General features: G+C 47.2%; 1 protein-coding gene across 3 annotated transcripts in view; it reads right to left on the bottom strand.

Annotated features, from left to right (window-relative positions):
- Positions 1–22,199, bottom strand: part of LOC127594022 (chemokine-like protein TAFA-5) — a 71,169-nt gene that overhangs the window by 16,220 nt on the left and 32,750 nt on the right. For all 3 annotated transcript variants that reach the window (XM_052055878.1, XM_052055877.1, XM_052055879.1), the window contains exon 2: positions 11,454–11,603. In XM_052055878.1, the coding sequence (XP_051911838.1) occupies positions 11,454–11,603 (150 nt within the window). The remainder of the gene's footprint in view (positions 1–11,453; positions 11,604–22,199) is intronic.

The following is a 22,199-nucleotide window of genomic DNA, read 5'->3' as shown; positions in this document are numbered from 1 at the left end:
GTTTACTTTGACACTAAACCAACTACGAGTGGCAATAAACCGGTACGATGAAAAAGTGTGTGTGTGTGTTAACGGTAAGTGATTTGAAATGTGACCGTCTCTTTGTTTGAAGTTTACTTTGACACTAAACCAACTACGAGTGGCAATAAACCGGTACGATGAAAAATATATAACGAAGGGGGGGAACCATTGTACGCAGATATAGTTGGGTAGCAATTGAGGATTTAACGACCGATATTTGGCTTTTTTTTTTTAGCCATGACAAAGGTTTTGCAGTGCTTCTTCGCTCGCCCTTTCTTCTTCTTCTCCCTCGACAAAAGAAACCGCTTTTTGGCGACACGTCTGTAGCGATAGGAGTGGGTGTGGAGTGGGAGGGGGGAGAATGGCTTCTGCGGTTCTGCACTGATGGCGTTTTGTGTTTAAGTGGGAGAAGGGCCCGAATGTTTCTGCCACATGGCCGCTGATGCTGAACGGCGCTGGCAGGTGGATTATAACCTCGTGAAGCTGTGTCCCCGGACAAATTTAAAGGTAGCCCGGAAACTCGGCACCGGGGGAGGGTCGGTCAGCCCCATCTTGTGTGTGTGTGTGTTCTTTCTGCTCTCCTGAACTTGTATTGCACACAAATCCCATAGAACTGGTCAGAGCCATTCCCTTCCTGTTGTGATCATCCTCCGACAACTAATTAACCGACAGCGGCGGTCCCCCTCGGGGACGGGGGCATAAATGCGACGCTACGACAAGAACCGATTTGTACCAAATGATGATTGCGTTCGGCAATGTCAAAAGAGTCGTCCCGCTCTCGCCCGAAACTAGAAGACCAAAACATTTGTGTCATAAAACTGTTTTTTTTATTGTAAAACAGATTGATTATAATAAGTATTATTATTATTGATGTGATGGCTGAAAATTTGCAAGCAAAAATCCATTTGGCAAAAAAAAAAAAAAAAAAAAATATATATATATAAAATAAATAAAATTAAAAAAAATAAATATATATATATAAATAAAAGAATATATATTCCTATTATTAGAAATAAATATTCTAATAATTATTATATACTCTATATAAAATAATAATAAATTAAAAAATAAATGTCAGTGTCATGTGCACCAATTGAAAAGGTAAACACGGGGACAAGTCGAGTTGATGCTTTGGCGGCGTAGATGAATGGCAGGGAGTGCAAGATAAGCGGCCACTCAGAGTGAGTCAGCCAACTAAGAGGTTTTTTCGAGTGGCCGAGTGCTATTTTAGTGGAGACAAAGCGCAGCCGTGCGGGACCGACGGCCATTAGTTCGAGGAGGGAGACTACAGTGATAAACAGCCGTATTTAAAAAAAAAAAAAAAAAACACGCGTGCCATGAAAATAGCAGTCCGTAGCCTCCAAACATAACGGGCACGGCGCGCAAATTGTAATGGCTACGACGGTTGCTGCGCTCGCTCGACGATCCCATCTTATTTCGTTCCGCGAAGAAAACGACGACTCGTACTTTTCCCTGGGGGGTTGACAACCTTCTCTTGCTCTCCTCCACACACGGAATTGACTCGCCTTTTTTCTCCATGACTAGAAGTCAGGCCTCTGGTGGCCTGCTCTCCCCCCTCCACCCACCCCTGCTGTAACTGCCCGTATTGACTTTGTCCTGTCTCGGGAGATGACGGCGTCTCCCTCCGGGACGAGCGCCGATGCACATCTTGCAAAAACGGCCGCTCTCTCACAGACGCTCTCGGGACACTTGTATATGTGTGTGAGTCAATGTCATCTAGACAGTGCGCAGCCACGCTCGCACTGTCGGGGATTCTCAATTTGATATACACTCGGGGATGTGCTGTATCGTTTTTTCAAACTGATACCAGTTCGGATATCAAGATGTCAAACTGTCGCGTTTTTTGCGCCAACTACTGCTGAGGAGGCCTTAACTCAATGTTCGATATATTTTTGCCATAGGTTTCTATGGCTGGTATCGAAATCCCCGATATCGAAGCTCGGTATCGGCCCGATCCCAATACTTTATTTCGATACGCGTCCATTCCTAATTTCAGTGCTGTATAAATAAAATGTAGTTACTTCGTGGGCTAAGGTGTGCGTGTCCAAAATGGCGACCGGTTGCTTTTTTTGCAACATTGAAAACACACTTGACTTTGACTTAATTGAGTTCTTTTGACTTTAATACACACAAGGCAGTCGTATCCCTAAAAAGTAGGTTGTGATTTTAAAAAATGACATCAGATACAGTAGTCGCAGCGCTTGACTCTTTAAGCAGATACCTGAACACAAACTGTACATGAACTTTAGACCGATAAAAGGTCAAACTCGCAAAACTCGCAGGCATGTATTCTTTATCCTCTGTGGCAAAATGACAGCTATTACTTCAGCGTAACGAGTCTGTGAAAATCTTTGTTTGTGCCTCGTTTCAAAGGAAAATACATGCTAGCGTTCCATTTCCTGATCTTCCTCCCAATGCGTACGTAACATGAAGGAGCACAGTTGCAGGCGGTAATTGAAAATAGGCGGGGCATGAGCTCAACGCATCAGCTCCATCCTCCACAGGCTTGACATTCAAGCTGATAGCGGCTGCCACGCGTGTTGTTGTGTTTATTTGCCACAATTCCCCCCCCGAGAACAGTCACTTTCACTTCACCTCTTCTGCATGAATTATTTCCATTTCATTTTCTAAACACCTGTCAAGCCCTTGGGGGAGCGCCGCAATCTGTACGGCGGACATTCCCAAGGAGAAAATTGAGAAAACGGGGAAACGCCACCTTTTGCTCCCCCGAAACACATTTGTACAACCTTTGCCCTTTTCGAAAGTGCCCACGCGTTCGTGTCGTTCCTCTCTCGACAACACCCCCGGTGACCCTAGTGGCGGCAAACGGCCGTGCCGTCATGACACATTGACACCCGCGTATCCGAGTAAATAGCCCGGCTCCCCTCTACGAGTGTATTATTAATAGAGAAGGACACAAAGTTAATCTGATGGAGGGGGTGGGCAAGAGAGAGGGAGAGTGAGCGAGGGCGAGCGAGCATACTGCATTAGAGCACGTGTGATTTATTCGCCCCTCTAGGTGAAGGAGACCCCATTTGTATTCATTTGCCTTTATTTTTATCTCAGATTCATCTGGCCTTCACGTGCCTGTCGCCGCCGTGCTAATATTATTTTGGCCACGTGCGGCTCCGTAACGCGCTCTTATAAAAATGACCCCACTGCGGCTGCAAGATGGAAGGGAAGGGGGTGGCGGCTGTATTTGATATCATTCATCTGATTCGATTGTGGGGTTTTTTTTGTTGTTGTTGGTGGTGGTGTTGGTTTTTTTTATGGGCCGGTTAAAAGTCTCCCAGGGACAGGATAGTGAGAAAGGTGGGGATAATGATGTCTGTCTTCCTATGGGGGAGCGCGCAAACACAAACGTGTACACTCACATTTTTACAAGCCTGCTGCGGACTGGCTAGTGTGTGTGTGTGTGTGTGTGTGTGTGTGTTTTTCTTCTTTTAAGGCTGGCAAGGTGAGCCAGTGGTGCTCCAAGCCAAGGGCAAAGACAACAGTGACCACCGAGCTCCTTTTGCAGAACAATTAGATGGGAGTGGAGGGTGACTGCAGTTGTGTTATATAAGCGCACGCGCCGAAATGAACTGGGGGGCTTGGGCCTTGAGGGGGTTGCGCGTGAATGTTGGCAAATAGAAAAAAAAATCCTTACATTTGTTTGTTCAAACGTTCTGAAAAAAAATGCTAATCTATGCTGATAAAAAGTGAAGTACAACTGAACTGTGCTGAAGTAGGGATTCGTTTGTTGACCACTAGGGGGAGCCCACATCCCGCTCTTTGAAAATGATTCTTTAAAACAATTTGTCTTGAGTCTGCCCAGATATTGATGTTCGTAAAATGAAATTAAATTCTTTTTTCAAAAAAAAAAAATAATCCCTCACTTATTTATTACATTGAGAATTTTATAGCTAATTTCGATGGACTTGAAGCACACATTGTAACAAAATCTGCAAACAAAAACAACCCAGTATTTTGTGTGTGTGTGTGTGTGTGTGTGTGTTCATGCGTATGCAGCTTGTGAGAGATTCATTTGTGCGGCACTATTTATGCTAAGCTAGGCTAAAAGCCACCGACTTGCTCCATACCCTCAAAAACGAGAGTGCTATTAATCTCCACTAAGAGAGCAAAGGCACATATTTCCCTCGATGACAAATGAGTCTTTTTGGAACGTGTTCAGATGATCACACTAACAGGAACCGAGTGTGTATTTTTATTTATTTATTTTTTTTTTAATGAACCCCGCACCGGTAACCTCTCGCGCTCGCTCTCTCCTCCGGTTATGCCCGCCCATCCGTCCGCCCGAGTGCACCCAGCTGCGCAACAATTACAGGTGGGTTCGCAGGCGTGCACAATAACCAGACGCATGCATTATTGAATGAAGCCGCGTCGAGACGGAATTGCTAAGCCAACCAATAAAGGCAAATTACCCAAGACAAAAGCCCGGCGAGGCGACGGCGAGCCCGAAAGACAAAATGGCATCGCATTAATGAACAACATCATTTCTGAAAATGGAGGGGGGAGCGCAAGGTTGCGTCTATCAACGCAAGACGGAGCGAGTGTGCGAAAGAAAGCAAGGAGGGAAGAGATGGAACACAAGATTGACTTGCTAATTATGCGTTTTATCATTTCAGTCACGATAGAGTGCCTCCGTTTTTATTTTTATTTTTTTGTTTGTTTTTTTGCCGGTCGTAGCAGCGCGACCGTTGCTTAATGACATAGATAACGAAAATTCACAAGCGAGCTTTATTTAGATTAAACCGCATTACTTCCTGTCTGTGGAGGACGCGCGCAACAACCACGGCGCCGTGAAAATTAGCCGACGTGAGCCTAATGGTACGTTACGAGGCGTTGGGGCGATAGCGTTTGCGTGAAGTAAAACGGTGATTCCCGCGCATTCGTCTGACGTGGGACATCTCCGGGTGCGCTGAGGGGTAAACGATCCCGTTTCGTTTCATTGGTCCGAACGTTATCCGTTTGTAATGAATATTTTGTTGGCGTATTCAAGCAGTACATTAAAACGATTAATCGATTAATCGACACCTATTTAACGATTAATGAGGTTATTGCGAATAACTTTTTTTTCCATTGTTTAAATTAAAATTAAATTAAACAGTCCAAATCCTTAAAATATTATTATTTTTTTTTCAGGATGGTCAGATTTTCTATTGCAAGTCCGTTCGTGTATGTATTTATGTACATCAGGAGGAGTCCGACTAAACTTTAGCGTCGTCAAATGTTTCGAATCGGTGATCATTCCTACTCTTGTCCACTTCAACCTGTACTAATTTTTTTTTATTTTGTCCAGGGTGCTAATAATCCCCCCCCCCCCTCATTGTGGCTCACGCTTAATGTAATTAAAATCCAAAATATCGCCAATCACCTTTTCCTGATTTGAAGTGGACAAGAGTAGGAATGTGCATATGAATTTGGGGGGCGGGGGCGGGGGGCGATTGAGTTTCAGATATGAGGCGACAACCGAGCCAGGAAACAGGAAGAGATGATCGTCTCGTGACTAACGGCGGTTTAAAAAAGGGAACCCAACTCGCTAGACAGCAGATGGACTCGACGTGCGTTGTGACTGAGTGACGAGTTGGAGCGAGCGAAGTCTTTGAATCCGATTGCAGGGCGACACTCAACAGATGATTGGCTCGCCTCATCTCGGCTTCCGTCAACAAGTGGCAATGAAAGTCCATTTGCGCTCCCCCGGGGCGTCGCTCCCGGTGCGCCACGGGCCAACACGAAGACATTAAATATGGAATTACTGGAGAACCAGCTGTCTCTTCGCATATTGCGGCTCCGCCGTTGCCAGAAGGGGGGAACGTTTATGTCCGTGCATGTTGCTGGAAATCGAGTCCTTATCGGACGAAAAACTAATACGTTCATTCATTCATTTTCCGAGCTGCTTGATCCTCATTAGGGTCGCGGGGGGTGCTAGAGCCTATCCCAGCTGTCTTCGGGCAGTAGGCGGGGGTTGCCAGCCAATCGCAGGGCACACAGAAACGAACAACCATTCGCACTCACACCTAGGGACAATTTAGAGTGTTCAATCAGCCTGCCACGCATGTTTTTGGAATGTGGGAGGAAACCGGAGCACCCGGAGAAAACCCACGCAGGCCCGGGGAGAACATGCAAACTCCACACAGGGAGGCCGCAGCTGGAATCGAACCCGGTACCTCTGCACTGTGAAGCCCACGTGCTAACCACTGGACTACCGGGCCGCCCACAAACTAATATTAATGAGAAAATTATTCCAAGAGTATTGTCCGTCAGCATCACAGCCAATTTGGCCGTGCCGAAGGACTAAAATGAAAGTCCCCCCCCCCCCAAAAAAAAAAAACATAATCCACTTGCCAATCTTGACACTTTCCAGGCCCTCTCCCCTTTAAATTGCGGCCTCGGCTCCGCGGCGCCTGCGCGAGCGGTAATTATTAATTAATTGTTTATAGCCTGTGGCCGGGCGAGCGGACAGACACGGCCCCCCCCTCGGATGTGTGCTCACAGCAGGGGGGGGGGGAAGAACTGTTGGCTTCCAATTAGACCAGTCAGGTGGAGAGCACGGCCCATCAAACCTCTGAAGTGCTAGCGAGCGGACTTCTGGGAAGCAGGTAGCGCTTTGGCCTCATCACCTTGCCTGACAGGCTTAGTTTAGAACAAAAGATTGCATTTCCTTTGAGGGGGGGGGGAAGTCATTGCCGATGTAATTGCAAGCAATTGCACGAGGCATGTAAATAAACAAGAATTTGAACGCATTTTTTATTTTTTTTTTCGTTTTTGCACGCCATTGCCAAACTCAAATTTGCTACAGTGAAAATGACAGGCGTGTTTTTAGAATGTGGGAGCAGGAGGGACATGCAAATTCCGCGCGGGAAGAGCCGAGCTTCGAACCCAGAACCTCAAGACTGTGAGCCACTCGCTCCTGAGCAGGGTAAAACTTTGCATTCGGTCAGCGCGGCTTCTTTTTATGCATAAATGACACCCCCCCCCTCTGGCTTAGCTAACAATGAGGCCGTCGAGGAGCCCAAAAAAAAGAGCCGCAAAGTGTCCGCCGGAATATTCAGGGGGCTTTGTTCTCATTCAAGATGAATAAATGCAAATAAAAGGCACGCGGGCAGCAACGTACTCCACCGCGGGGCATCAATAAACCAGGTGACGTCAGCGGGCACCTGCGTCCACTTCATCACTTGGGCAGGTTTAACGGAGGCGGAGACTAACGAAGACAAAGCCAGAATGTGAGCATGAATGCAAATTGATCGAAAGACCGATGCGCGACGTCAGCCGTTAGCGCGCGTTCGTCAAATATTTACCGTCAAAATGCGCGCGGAATGACAAAGTGCATATTCGTCATTGACTGGATTCATCCATCAAATTGCATTGTAACGAGGTGCCAACGGTTTTCAGGCTTACGGAACATACGGAAAGGGGACGCGGAATCATTTCAGGTGCTTATTGTGGAACTCGGCGGGGAGGAATCGATAAAAGGCGCTTTGCGGATCGGAAAATTACAATAAACGGCGTGATTGCGATGCTAATGTGCGCCTTTTCAGCCTATGGTGGGTGTGGGGAGGAGGGCACACAAACTCAAAAATCCTTTTTATTATATTTTTATGCTCGCCAGAATCCGAAACACAAACCGGCTGCGTGTTTCTCTTTGCGTCTGTGTAAACCCCACAAAGAAACTATTTTCATAGCAGCCACTCTACGGGGACAAAGAGAGAGCGAGCGAGATCTTGCGTTCCTATTAGCACAATGCAAACAAATACAAAAAAGGGAATGGAGATATGCTCATTTGGGAGTGTGCGCGTCGCTCTCTTATTCTCTGTCAAAGCCACTTCGAAACTCCCGTACAAGCTCGCTCGGTAATAAATTATTTCCGACAAACAAGGCGTAGAAAAATTTTTTTTTGGTTTTTGTTTTCTCTCTCTCCCAGACTCCTTTTAACATTCCCGATGTCTCCGATTTGTTTTTAACACGTAAAAGAAGCAACTGTCAAATAAACGTTCAAAACAATATTCATCCCATGAATATGTATCGCCAAAAAAAAAAAAAAAACACAATATTTACTTGTTTAGATGAAATGATTCCACCCGAGCCAGTTAATTATTCAATCATATTATAAAGCACAATCTTGTTGTATTATAAAGCACAGTCTGCGGTCAAAGTTGATGTTGGCCTCCTAGTGGTGAAGTCCGTCATTACAACTTAAACTTGTTTTTTTTCCAAAATTCATTGAGGTCTCTGCTAGGGAGGGAGGAAGTCCAAAGTCCACTGCGTTTTTTTTTTTCCCGAAGCAACTTTTCTTTTGCAACTCATCTCGCCGGCTAGGCGTCGACAAACGGCGTGATTTTCGGCAGAGCGAACCAGAAAACGCCCCCATTAGCGCAAGTGATGTTTTGCCTCTCCGCGTTCCAACGCCATTGACGTGCAGCCCTAAAACGGAGTTGCGTTCTTCCTAATGTCATCATGTCACCCCCCCCGCTTTATGCTTGTTTTATGATCGACTTCTACGCCAAATAGCTCCTTCATCTCGACTCTCGATGGCAGACCGCAATCACAGACGCGCGAGCGGCCTCACGCCGGTATAATAAGACGGAGATTGCTTCATTTTATAACATATTGGTGGCAAATAGGAGGGGTGGGGAGGGGTAAGAGCTGTTTTTGCTTGATGATTAATTACAAGGATGGAAAGAAAAGCAGACGCGGATTAAAGCAAATCATGCACGCTAACACCAGAAAGCAATCGAGCGTGCATTTCAAAAGAGGGAAATGCAATCACACTGCAAATGAAAGATTATCTCATTCCTCGAGGTTGGATATAATGGCAACCTGGAATTCGAAACGGGAGATTTCCACGAAGTAGACAAGATATTGAGGAAGCTTACAAGGGGACTGCTGGGTGATGAGAAAAAACAAAAAAACAAGGCGCGCCATGTGATTTATGTCACGCTCCAAAAGGAGACGGGGGGGGTCCACCTCGGGGCTGTGGTACCCATCTGCCTGCCCCCTTGCGACTCTTTCGACAAGATCACAGCCCGCGGCCAACAATTTACACGTGTATGTAAAGCAGAACGTGAGGGGGATGTTTAAAAAAGGGGGGGGGGGTAGTGGGGGGGTTCAGAGAGTCTCTTTGCATTACACATTCCCCGCCACACCATCCTTTTCTAGTCCTCCCTCCCTCCGGAGGTTAGTTCTGTTCTGTGGTAGCGGCTAGTTTGCTAACTGGCTGCTGGAGCTGACATGACATGTTTCCCCAACAGACCCCCCCACGCCCCCCCATCCCCACCCCTTCCTCGCCCTGGATCAAATCAAGCCCGTGGCTTGATGCGCTATGATTGCAGCTCTGGTCATGTCTAAAAGCTCCGACGAGAGAGAGTCAGCCTGACGCACGCTGTTGTTTCTACCGCCGCCCGATTTACAGACAACATGCCAGAGATGACGATGGCAATTTCCAGCCTAATGCATATTAGCATTAGCATGGAAATTAGCACGCGGTCATTCACGCGTTACTGCGATACAACTCTTTGAACCGAAAGACCGTATCAATAATAGATGACATGCCATCCCTTAGCTACTTTGGAAAACGCTCTGCTCTCAACATCGCGCCGCTTGATTTCGGAACACCGCGATTTCCGACACCTGTGCTAGCTGTGTGTTAGCGTCTTCTAAAAATACTGCGTCTTTGTCGGTGCCACTGAGATGTAAGTGACAAACGGAACGATGAAATGCTCTTCCGGGGGGGTTGCAATGGGAAGCTTATTTAGCCAAAGGGCTAGCCTGCTAGCTAAAAACGGCTCTATTTCCACCCATCAAAAGACCAAAACAAAAAGGAATTAGCTTGTTCAGACGTCAAAACGTCCGCCGTGTCAATTTTTGATTCAGCTCACATTCCTTTGAAGGAATTAATAACAAATTAGGAAAAAAACGACGTCACCATTCGGCGGCGGCTTTCCTTACACGGACCGTTGCGTAACGGATGACACCATCCTGATTTTTATTTTTCGGGTGCTCAAACATGCAGCTGACAAGTGCCTGCCGGAGAAGAGCGTCCCATTTCGCCGGCGAGCGTTGAGGCATAATAGAGGCGCCGCGTTCTCTCCCCGACTCTTGAGAGCTTCTTTTCTTTTGTTACAGCTCAGCAGTCTCGCCAAACCGTCGGCCTCACTCAAAAGTCATCAGGCTAGCGCGGAGATAAAAAAGAATCCCGAGTAGGAGATTGCGGATATGCGACGGCGTCTTCAGGGTGAAGTGAGGAAAGGGTTTCGAAACCAGTACAGGGAAGAAAAAAAACACAAAAAAAACCGCAATCCCCGTTTTGACGATAGTACGAGACCGTCTTCGTCGCTATTAAGGCATATTAGCATTAGCCTGGAAATTAGCATAACAGTGACCCGGAAACGCCCTGCGTGCGGAAACGGCGGCTACGGATTATCGCAAAATGGCCGTCGCGTCGGTACGCGGAGGCGTGAAGGACGCCGACACGACAAAAGCAGGCAAAAGCAGACCTCAAGGACTCCAGTGGATTAGAACTGATTGAATTCCCATTTGCGACATTTCGGGTCACCGGTGGCAGCGCTCGTTCTCGCCGACTTTCCGAACAAAATAAAACCGCGCTCGCACAGATAAGCACATTTGCATGGCGGTAATGGCAAGCCATGGGATGTTTGAAATACAACCCGCAATAAAGTTTTTATACGGACGAGAGGCAATGTCGTACGGCGGGACCTTGTAAATTACAACCCCCGGCCTCGTAAAATATGCACACAGTTAGATTTTTATGTCTGCAATATATGCATACGTTTGATGGGGGGGGGGTTTCCAATTCCGGACAAGTGGTTTGATCGATACACGGAAGTAGAAATATAGAAACATTGATCCATCCGTGTAAGGAAAGCCAATATTGCAAGATGAGATAAAATTCCACCCGCTTGCTTTCTTGCTGACGGAAGCACCGCCAAAAAAAAAAAATAAAAAAAAATCGCCGAGTCACAGTTTCATTAGACACTTTTGTACTCGGGCTGAATGTTTGTTTGCTTTAAATGCGCAGGGAATGAATTTAACGGCCCTTGAATGTGAGATGAATGCAAGGTTAGATTTTGGTTTGGTTTACCTTTAACTCACACTTGTTTCTTTTGAGGACTGCCACTACCGATAGCCTTGGAATTAGATCACTCACGCAAAATTACTCGACTTCTCCAAAAAAAAAAAAAAAAAAAAAAATGAAGTGATATTTCAAACTCGATGCCCTTGAACGCTGAATTTCAATGTTTACAAAATTGCTTCCTTCCATCTTAAGGTGTTCTCATCGCTCACTTTCAAGTAGCAGTAAACCACCTGAGCTTTAATAGTATCCCCCCCCCCCCCCCGCCACCTCCACCCCCCCCCCCCCCCCACACCCCGGGACAAACTCGAAGCCTTACCGTCCACGCAGGCGGGTCTGGCTCTCGTGGTTCCCGCGATCTGGCCCTTCTTGCAGGCGCAGCGGGCCGTCTGCCTGGCGATGGTCCGCCGCGGTTGGCTGCTGTCCCTGTCCAGCGTCACAATCTCGCATGTCCCCGCCGCCAGCTGGCCTGCGAATGACAATACACGGCAGGGGGGGGGGGGGCGAGGTCAGACGTACGCAGGCTAGGCGGACGCGGGGGCCAAGAGCCAGCAATCTGCTTTGCTTTGCGATTCCGTGACGCCTTCTGTGGCGTCACTCGGACTATTCGGGAGTCTGCGCAAGTAGCTAGGCACTAGTGACTCTTGTCATGTTGCCCCCCCCCCTCCCGCCCCCCTCAAATTAAGGATTAAAACTCACAATTTGCGTTAAATAAAAATTTATGCATCAAAAGTACAACAGGTATTGGTCTGGAAAAAAAGTGGTATCGGACATCTCTAATTTACTCGATATCATGCTTAATGTCCGTTTAGTGTTTCCTTACTAACAGTGGGTGGGGGGGGGGGGGGGTTCCAACAAGGCATTTGTTCAATCAGTCGCATCTCTTTGAAGGTAATGTAGCCGTTAGCCATGAAGGAAGCGCATGAATACTGATGAACTTTGTAATTGCACGCCCGCGCGCACCGTGTATTCAATCGGGTGACCTTTGGCTCTGTAGCCGGGCACCTCGCTGCTCACAAATTAACCTTTGTCTGTGTATGGAAGCCTCAAGGCCCCCCCGTGCCCACAGAGGCTTATCAGGACCTAATTGTGATTGGCACAAGAGCGGAAGTTGTGATTAAATCCCGACTGGAGTCGCCGACACTCGGCCGCTCGTCTTAATGAACTGAGCTAGCGAGGGGGGGGGGGGGGGGTCAACACCTGGGGGTAATGAGCATTCGTGGGCACGGACGGAGCGGCGGCAAAGACCCCTGATCGTGTCCGGGGCATAAAGCGGAAAGTTTCTCAAATTAGGGGTTCCTTTGCTACTTTTAATGGCAGGAGTTTAAGATTCACGCGCTCAACTTGCTTTTTTTTCTGGCCGCAACCTAAGAAGCTCCTCCGCCATTTTTAAAATGTCCGCGGCGGTCGTTGTGTGTAGAGTGCTGAGAAACGATGACGCGGGCGAGGGCTAAAGGTCAACCGTGCGGTGAGTCAGCGTTGCTCCCAGCGCGTTTCTCAGTCGTGGAGCGGCAAATACGTTCTTTAGCCTTTCGCAGTCTTTTGTTGTGGAATATTTTGAGGTGCTAGCAAAGCAATGAGGTATTAGCATAAAAGTCACCAAAAAGAAAAAGATTTTGCCAGCCCAGACTCAAAAATTATTTTGTGTTGTATGGCTGTTGACTAAAGACTGGAGAAGCTCAAAACCTGCTTGTGAAAGAAACGGTTCTAAACTTTAGGGGGAAAAAAAGTTAAAATTTTGCCCTATTGTTATCATAAAAACATAACAAAAACAAACAAAAAAAACCCCGTCCTGACACAAAAATAAAATCAAGTCAAGAACGGATAATCGTGTTTTTCAATCGGGATTTCATTCTCAATCCAAAACGATGATTCTTCTCCGTCTTATTTGAGGAATTTGCGCAAACGGCCACGCAGCCGCTAGCGGCGCGCCTCGCCGTCGGCGCCCGGCGGCGAGGCGCTTCAAACAGGCGAGCGCGTGCGGGAAGCGAGGATCTATAAATACGAGCGCGCCGACGAAGACTTGTGAGGAATATGCAGATAAGCGCTGCGACTCGAACACCAGATGACTTTGTTCAATAATGCATGTCAACAAAATCAAATGTGTCACGTCTTGGGAGATCAAGACGCCTTCTCCACCTTCATCGGCCCCCTCTTGCACCATCCTGTTAACTTCCTTACCCGCCCCCCCCCTTTTTTTTTTTTGGCAACGGCTCTGTCTTCACGGCCCGACGGCAGATAATAACTTGTCATATTGATTGCGGATGGCAATGTTTTGCGCGTCAACTTCCCGCTCCCCCAAACACACCCACCCCCAGCCGCCTCCCTTCACCGTCGCCCGCGTCGACGCTCGGCAGACCGTTTGGATGCGTTTTGTGCCGGCATTTTCAACGGCGCGTCAACTCGACGAGCTCAAAGGCCGCGCTTGACGCCTGAAGTCGCGGCGGCTGTTGTTGTTCGTCTTTCTCCAGTCGCGGGAGCTCATTACTCACCCGCGTCTCATCAACGAAGGGGCCTTGTCAACGCCGCGGCTGTCAGCAAAGCTAAATTAATATCCTCTTAATGCCGCGTTGCACTGTGTCCTCCGTGAGTGCTTCTATATGGGAATGAAAACAAATGTGCTCGTTTTAGGGCCGGCCCGGGCAGTATACGCATTTGCTGGGTTGTGTATCGACGCAGTGTCATCATGATAGCCTTGCATAGTTTAGCGAGTGGTGCTATAAATAAATCCCTTCCGTATTGCAGGGGTCAAATTTGACCGGTTTTGACATTTGACGGCAATAAGATTGAACCTAAATGTCAGTTTTTCGCCGTGAAATTTGATGACCCGAAATACATAAACGTGGAAATATTTTAAAATGTCATTTTTTTAAATAGTTTCTAGTTTTTTTTCATCTTTTTGAAAATGCTTTGTATTAGTTGAGGAATAATTAGTTTCGGTATTAGTTTTAGTTTTTTTTTTAATATATGGGTTGTTTGCCAAGCACAACATTAAAAAATATCTTCCGAGCCGCTTGATCCTCACTAGGGTCGCGGGGGGTGCTGGAGCCTATCCCAGCTGTCTTCGGGCAGTAGGCGGGGGACACCCTGAATCGGTTGCCAGCCAATCGCAGGGCACACAGAAACGAACAACCATTCGCACTCACACTCACACCTAGGGACAATTTAGAGTGTTCAATCAGGCTGCCATGCATGTTTTTGGAATGTGGGAGGAAACCGGAGCACCCGGAGAAAACCCACGCAGGCCCGGGGAGAACATGCAAACTCCACACAGGGAGGCCGGAGCTGGAATCGAACCCGGTACCTCTGCACTGTGAAGCCGACGTGCTAACCACTGGACTACCAGGCCGCCCGTCTTTTAAAATGTCATTTTTTTTAATAGTTTCTAGTTTTTTTTTTTCATCTTTTTGAAAATGCTTTGTATTAGTTGAGGAATAATTAGTTTCGGTTTTAGTTTTAGTTTTTTTTTAATATATGGGATATTTGTCAAGCACAACATTAAAAAATAATAACAATAAAAGGTCACTAAGTATTGTGCAATGAAGTGAAGCCAGGTACAAAGTACGACCCCTCCACCAAAAGAGACAGTCGTCATACAGTCATCAGAAAAATCGGAAATCTGTGAGGGAAAAAAAAAATGAGAAAAAGGTTTTATTTGAAGGCCATACGGCCCTGCTGGAAAACGCACTTGCGTTTAGTCATATCCGCCAAAAAGTGCTTTCCGTGACACGTCTGTGTCACTCGTTTTTGGCCGTAAATCAAAGTAATGATCAAATCTCAAGCCGATGGTGGCCCTGGGGTGGGAAGATTTAAGGATGGCCAGAGACACTGACGCTCATGGGAGGTGATTTTTCACTTCAAAACAAACAACGGGAGCAAAACAAAAAATAGCTATTAAAAAGATTTGGAACCAGTGGCTGTGCTGAAAGGGCAACTTGGCCAACAAAGACAGGCCATCTTATTGGAAGCGGCGTTTCGCAACTTTGATTGAGCCAAGGCACATTGTTTTTTGGATTTGATAAATCACCCAGCCGCCCCCCCCCCTCCAGTAAACATCACGAAAACTGAACTGTAGTAAAACGCCATTCTGCTTGTCACGACATACATTCGTCCCCATCCTTACCTTTTGAATCCGACACAAAGCGCGGGCCCGCGCCCACGGCGGAACCCGGCCTGCCGAAATCATCTCCAAAGCCGCGAGCTGTGATTTATCATCGGCCTTATCAGCTTGAGTTTGTCGAGCGGTTGTCATCTCGGCTTGGCCAAATGGCTGATTAAAATGTATGTGTGGCCACCCTAGAGTGAAATGAACGCGGCGGCGGCGGAAGATGGATTCACGCGGCGGCGCGTGCGGCGTAATGCAACGTAATGTTATTGACGCCCCCCCACCCCTCCCCCCCCAATGCCTTATTATTTCGCCTCCCACTCCTCAGCACATTACAATTGCTCTGTCACAGGCCGACCGTCTTGACAAATGGGCAGCGCGGCGACAAAGCATTTGTTTTCGCCGCGCCTCCCGTTTGGCCCAAAGGTCTCAGCATGTCATCTCAGGACAGCCCAAAAAAAAACAAAAACAAACAAAAAAAAAAAGCCTATTTTTTGCTGCCCAAGAGATGCTGACGGAGAGCGCAGCAAAAGTTTTTTGTTAACTCATTCAGTACCAGCCAATTCTGGCCCAAATCTGAAAAGACGTTTAAAAACGTCTTTGGGAGTGAATGAGTTAAGGGTGTTCACACACTCCACCGAGTGGAACAAAGTGCCAAAAAGGGACAGATTTGGTTGTTTGGGCTGATTGGATCTCTCACCTTGCGTCCCGTAACTCAAAATAGATCCATTTTGTAGAAATAACGGCATTTTTTCCCTCTTGGTGCAAAATCTCCCGACATGCTTCAATATGTGGCCACACAGCTTGCGTGTGTTCAACATGACTCGATGAGGATTGTGACATATGGAGATGTGTAAACAGACATCTTCCCGTGGAAAGGCGCGCGTACAAAAAACGTCTCCCCCAAATAATCTCCACTTAACCCAAAAGCGCGACATGACAGCTTGATGTAGTTGGCATCTGTTGCGCTGGGGGAGGAACGCGGTGTGAGCGAGGAAACGTGAGGCATGAGCCTGCGTCGCTCCTGCGCGTACTGCAGCTGCTCAAAAATCAGCGAGGAGCGTCTGGCTTTGATGCTCCAAATCCGTTTTTTAATTTTTTTTAATTTTAAATGCAGCCTACAACACTTACTTTCAATTGACTTTGATGGGAACGCTGCCCCCACTAAGATGGCCGCTACGTAGGCAGGTGATTGCTAGATACATTATTTTGTTTATCGTTTTAAAAATCTAACAAAACGTCTCCGTCCATGACTTCTTTTTCAACGGCATTACTTTTTTGTAATTTGTCCTCCCATTCAAACGTCTTTGAACTCATTCACTCCCAAAGACGTTTTTAAACGTCTTTTCAGACTTGGTGTACAATTCGCTGGTACTGAATGAGTTAATTGCGTCGCTTAAAACCAACATTCGTTCTTTTTTTTGAAGCCTCCATATATCGCCCAATCGCTCTCCGGACGATGAATCAAAAGCCGAATGGCAACCGGATGTTTTATATCATAGCGTGGAAAAAGATTGAGCCCCTTTCGCACTTTCCACGGCCTCATCAGTCACCTCGGCTTGGCATCTCGCCTGCTATATACCGTCGGAGCGATTGTCCGTCACTTCCATCGGCTACCTCGAACCCACCGCTCGGACTCGGCGCGGGCGCTTTAATTCACACATGGCGGCAGAATGAAAGCGACAACGTCGGAGGTAACGTCACGCCATCTTGGCCGGTGGGGTTCGATTGCTGCCGGAAAGAAAGTAAGCTCATCTCAAAGTGCCTCGACTTAGAACACACATTCGTTATCCCCTCCGATGCTGATCGATTGACTGAAAAGCCATCATAAAAGCCGGCCTTGATATTATTAATACCCCGCCGCCGCTGCCGCCATGAGTCAGAGAAAATTCCGCAGACAATCCTCACCGGGAGCACGCTCCAATCACGGCGATGGGGAGGCGGGGGGCGGCACGAGGCGAAGGGTCCATCTATTTTGAGTGAGCAAATCTTGTCTGAGCACTTCTCTTTGCTTTGTGGAGATACTCTTGCGAAATGATTTGATTTTTTTTTTTCCCCCTTCCTCCTTACTTGGATGGGGTGGGGGGGGGAACGCTTTGGTAAGCAGCTGGCACACAGGAGCAGACGCGCTACAACATGGGCACATGCGCTTAGAAAATAAGCAAGGCGTAAATGTCAAACACGGCCACATGATAGACTTTGCGCTCTCCTCTTCTGACTCATCCGCATTCTCGCAGCTAAGCCATTGTTGCCATGCAACCGCAGCCACAATCATTTTTTTTTTTACTTCCTGCACAAGTAATGATGCACTTTTTTTTTTTTGTAGAGGTTCACTGAAAAAAAAAGTATGATAAAGGATCATAATTAGTACTCAAATTTTTTTTGTTTTTGTTGATCTTTGTTGTAACATTGTATGAAACGAAAGCACTTGTTCATTGCTTTGCCGGCATCTCTCTTCCAATGTTGTTTGCGTACGTTCCGATATTTTGGAAGCAAACCTTCTGAGATATGTAATAGCCCACCTGCCGCGTTTGCTTTTCGATTGGCTCTATTGAGAGGCGACGTTTTTATCATGCACGATAGCGACGGACGCTTTCTTCTTCTCCGTGACATCCAAAAACACAATTCCTCTTCTCTCGTCGTCACGAATCGATTCGATTCGCCGTGGAATTGACTCGCGCCCCCCGAATAAACAAAGCTCAATTGCCGCGTGGCACGACCAAAGCACACGCGGAATCGTGTTCTCCCGCGGGAACCCCCCCTCCCCCCACCCTCTCCCGCTTTAGAATTGTGAACGCTGCTTAATAATTCCGGCGCGCAAAACAATGCACGATCATCCATTAAAACTGCGAGAGAAGAGGGGTGGAAACAAACGACCCCCTATAACCTCACGTACGGTTATGAGCGCGCTACCTTACCGTCGCAATTAAGAACACAGGCGTCCCATCAACCCCCCCACAAGGGAGACACTCAATGATAAGGCAAAGTCCTTAAATGTGCCTGCAATTTGGCACACTAAAGACCTTTGGGTGAATGGGATGAAAACGGCATTTTAACAAGGCTAGTGGAGTATACGAATCTATAATAAACATACTGAGTTTGTGTGTGAGTTATTGAGCGTGAGCTGTGGCTGACAGCAGCTTCTGTACGACCAAGTTAGGGGAACCATGCGTGAAACGATACGGTATTATTTGTACAAAACAATCCACAATAATTAACCCAAGAACTAGAAATGAGAAAGAAAGAATGAGGCTATTTGTTTTAATGGATGACACCCCCGGCGACTAATTAGGGCACGGTGTCTATTATGGGGTAGGGCCACTATTTGTGGAAATACGGTATTTCACGCTGGCCTACTTGACTGGATGTTCTCTGGGAAGTGTTGCGAGGGGAACAAAAAAGCAAAGCTCACACGGCGCTCACCGCCACCGAAATAAGAAAGGGAGTCGGGGAGCCGCAGAGACACGAGAGGCATCGCGCCTCTTCAAAAATGCAGCCGCAGCTTGAGGGCCACCACGCGGTGACGACGACAACAAGCGTGACTGGTCATGTCGAGCTAAACTGACCGCGGCCTCACAGACAAAGGGAATAAAATGCCACTTTCCTCAGCGGGCCTACATTTCCAACCAGCTGAGCTGTTTCCGCTCCTCTCGGCGCTGCAAACGAGATATATTTCGCCAAATAGTAGTTGTTGCTGTTGTTGTACCATTTCCTGCTTGTGTGTGATTATCATATTTTTTTTTTTCTTTAATGTGTGTGTGTTTGTTTAGCCAGAAGCATCCGGAATCTGTGAACGCTCATTCTATTTGACTGCAGTACAGTCGCAGTCTGACCCACTTTATACAAATGTATTCGGATCACCTTCAGCTGTTTTTTCCGCTCCCTTTTCTAGCGAGAGATTGGGTTTACAGGTAACCCTGTGTCAAAATTCTGTTTGTGGGACGTAATAAGGGGGTGGGGGGGGGGGGGGTTGTACACATGTATTTTAACCGTTACGTTCAGGGAGTGGAGATGCAGCGCTGCACGTAATCGGTATGATATGATTCCAAAGGGGGCGTGTAGAGGATGAACAGGAGGGATCTTAGCACCAATCCCTGGGGGACGCCAGAAATGATTATACAGTAGAACCTCGGTTTACAAATTTATTCTGCGGGTCCTGTTAGCAAGCACTCAAGAGCCGAGTTGGAAAGAGTCTGTTAGCAAGCACTCAAGAGCCGAGTTGGAATGAAGATTTGTTGACCTTGTTTTGTGTGTGAATGTGCGTGTGTAGCAAAAAATAAATAGAGAACTATATAGAAATAAGTCAAAACACGTCATAATATCACGAATCACACTGCCAAGGTCTCGGTCTTTTTGCATTCATTAATGTCTGCTGTGGGAATTGCATTGAAGTCTGGAACGTGGTGCTCATTTCGAGCTAGCGGTCCTGATCTTTGTTAGCCTGCGTAGTCGCGCTGAGTAAAAGGCGGCATGTTAAAATCCAGGAAGTGGAATTACTGGCAAACATCACACCACAGAGCCTCGCTCGCACCGGCGAATTTTTGCGCCGTGGCCGGAGGTGAAACTTCCACTGCTCTCGATGCAATTAAAATTCGCTAGCTCTCCCCTAAGCGCTTGCTAGCAAGCACAAGGCCATGGCGTATGTGAACTGAAAATAATGCGCGAGACTTTTCTTTCTTTGAAAATGCCGTTTGTCCACCAAATCATTTGTAAACCTAAAGAGGCTCCGTTTTACATGAATAAATAATGAAAATTATTACAGCGGAGTAAAATCGGACTCTTGCGGCGCAAGTTGAGATTTCGTACAAGTCAATGGCCGAGATGGGCCTCGATATCCTCGGCGCTTGTGTATGGGAGTGGCTGAGTGCATGGCTCCTTTCACTGCAGTCCCATCAGCATGCAGGCTGAGGCTGCGGGCCCCCCCCCCCCCCCGCCCCTCGTTTAACTTGGCCTCTGTGCTGCCGCTCAGCTGGGCCATAAAGACGCACATAAAAACACTTCGGACTTGTCTTTCTCCGAGTTTTCTGCTTTCCAGTCCACATTTGGATGATTTTTTTCTTCTTCTTCCAGCTAGTCCTCAAACATTGAAATCATATTCTTACTGGATTTACACCTTGTGGCACCACAGGCAGTTAATTGCCATGCCTCAGAGCCATTACGGGGGGATTCTTTGGAGGATGGTGCCAATTTGCCAGTGCGATCTGTTTTTATTTTACTCGCCAAAGGGGAACGCTCACGACGGCGTTTAATAAAATCAGCGGTGGGGGTCTGTGATATGTTGTGGTTACTGTTATCTCCGGCGATAAAGAATCGCTTTTTTTCTCGTTCACTTGTTGCGCGAGGAGCTTTTACAGCTTGCTTCCTTTCCAAGAATAGTCCCGTGACCCGAGCGCCATGAAGAAAAAGGATGACGGTACTCCGCCTGTTTAATTATTCACGAGGCCCCCAGTAAATATGGGAGGCAACCCCCCGTACTCGCTTGCAAAATAGCCCTCGTAAGCTCCTCTTCTGGAACTTTATGAGTACAGTGCAAGGGAGGTCTTCAGCATTTCCCAGTAAATTAAAGTGGACAGCTTTAACACTTTTATACATATTTAAAACAGTCCATTAGATGATTGACCTCCATAAATACAGACCGAGCGACTCAGCAGCGGCGCGCGTTGGCAGGAGTCAACAGATAGGACTGAATGTGCCATTAGAAACAAAAAGTTGGCAGCCGCGACAGGCGGAGAGGTAACATTTTAGCGGTTTGAGAGAGGGGGGGGGGGGGGCTTTTATTTGGATACAAGAGAGGAAAACGGATCCCGATGCGGAACACGGCGGTCCTTATTAAGCACCAACACTTGCGGTGAAGCTAATTGCTGCATTAATGTTTTAGAAGAGACCCTTATTTCTAAATGTGTGGATAGTGTAAGGTACATAACAATCAGGAAATCTGTTAGTTTAGCACGTACGGCTATTCCACATCACGAGAGTATGAACTGAGTATTCGCTTTATTTTCTCATTACTCAGCCCAGTAACCAGGCATCAATTCAAGGCCAAAGTCGTCATTGTTGTATTTAGCGGGATGTAAAAGACCGTTTGGCATTGCGGCGTCGCCTCGAATGCAGTTGGCGAGGCGTTAAAATTTTAGGACGTTTCGCTCGGTTGGATTGAGAGAGGCCAAAGGGATTCGTTGCCAACAGCTAGACTAAATATTAAGTACAGCTTTGCAAATGGGATCTCATTACAATAGGCGTATCCAATAGTCTGTCTTGACTTAGATGAAAATGGTGAACCCCATGGATCCATTCCAGACCCACACACTATTTGTCAAAACCCATAATATAGAGAGACTATAATAATAATTTTTAAAAAATGATAGCGATATGGGGGCGGCCCGGTAGTCCAGTGGTTAGCACGTTGGCTTCACAGTGCAGAGGTACCGGGTTCGATTCCAGCTCTGGCCTCCCTGTGTGGAGTTTGCATGTTCTCCCCGGCCCTGCGTGGGTTTTCTCCGGGTACTCCGGTTTCCTCCCACATTCCCAAAAACATGCGTGGCAGGCTGATTGAACACTCTAAATTGTCCCTAGGTGCGAGTGTGAGCGTGGATGGTTGTCCGTCTCTGTGTGCCCTGTGATTGGCTGGCAACCGATTCAGGGTGTCCCCCGCCTACTGCCCGAAGACGGCTGGGATAGGCTCCAGCACCCCCCGCGACCCTAGTGAGGATCAAGCGGTTCGGATGATGAATGAATGAATGAATGAATGAAAGGATAGCGATAAGGATACAGTTTGGAAGAGCTTTTAGGAGAAGGGAAGCAAAGAGACAAAAAAGAGCTGAGAAACCAGAAAAAAAATGTGGAAAAAAACACGATTACCTTCTTGTGGGAATAGACTTTTGTATCTAATAGGCTACGGCTAAAGAGTTATGTTTTATGGTTTAATACGAAGGGATTAAGCCTCAGGATGTCGTCACCACG

This window comes from Hippocampus zosterae, chromosome 21 (assembly GCF_025434085.1).
Source record: "Hippocampus zosterae strain Florida chromosome 21, ASM2543408v3, whole genome shotgun sequence".
Lineage (NCBI taxonomy): Eukaryota > Metazoa > Chordata > Actinopteri > Syngnathiformes > Syngnathidae > Hippocampus > Hippocampus zosterae.
Note: the sequence above shows the minus strand (reverse complement) of the source record. Positions and strands in the feature narration are given on the sequence as shown.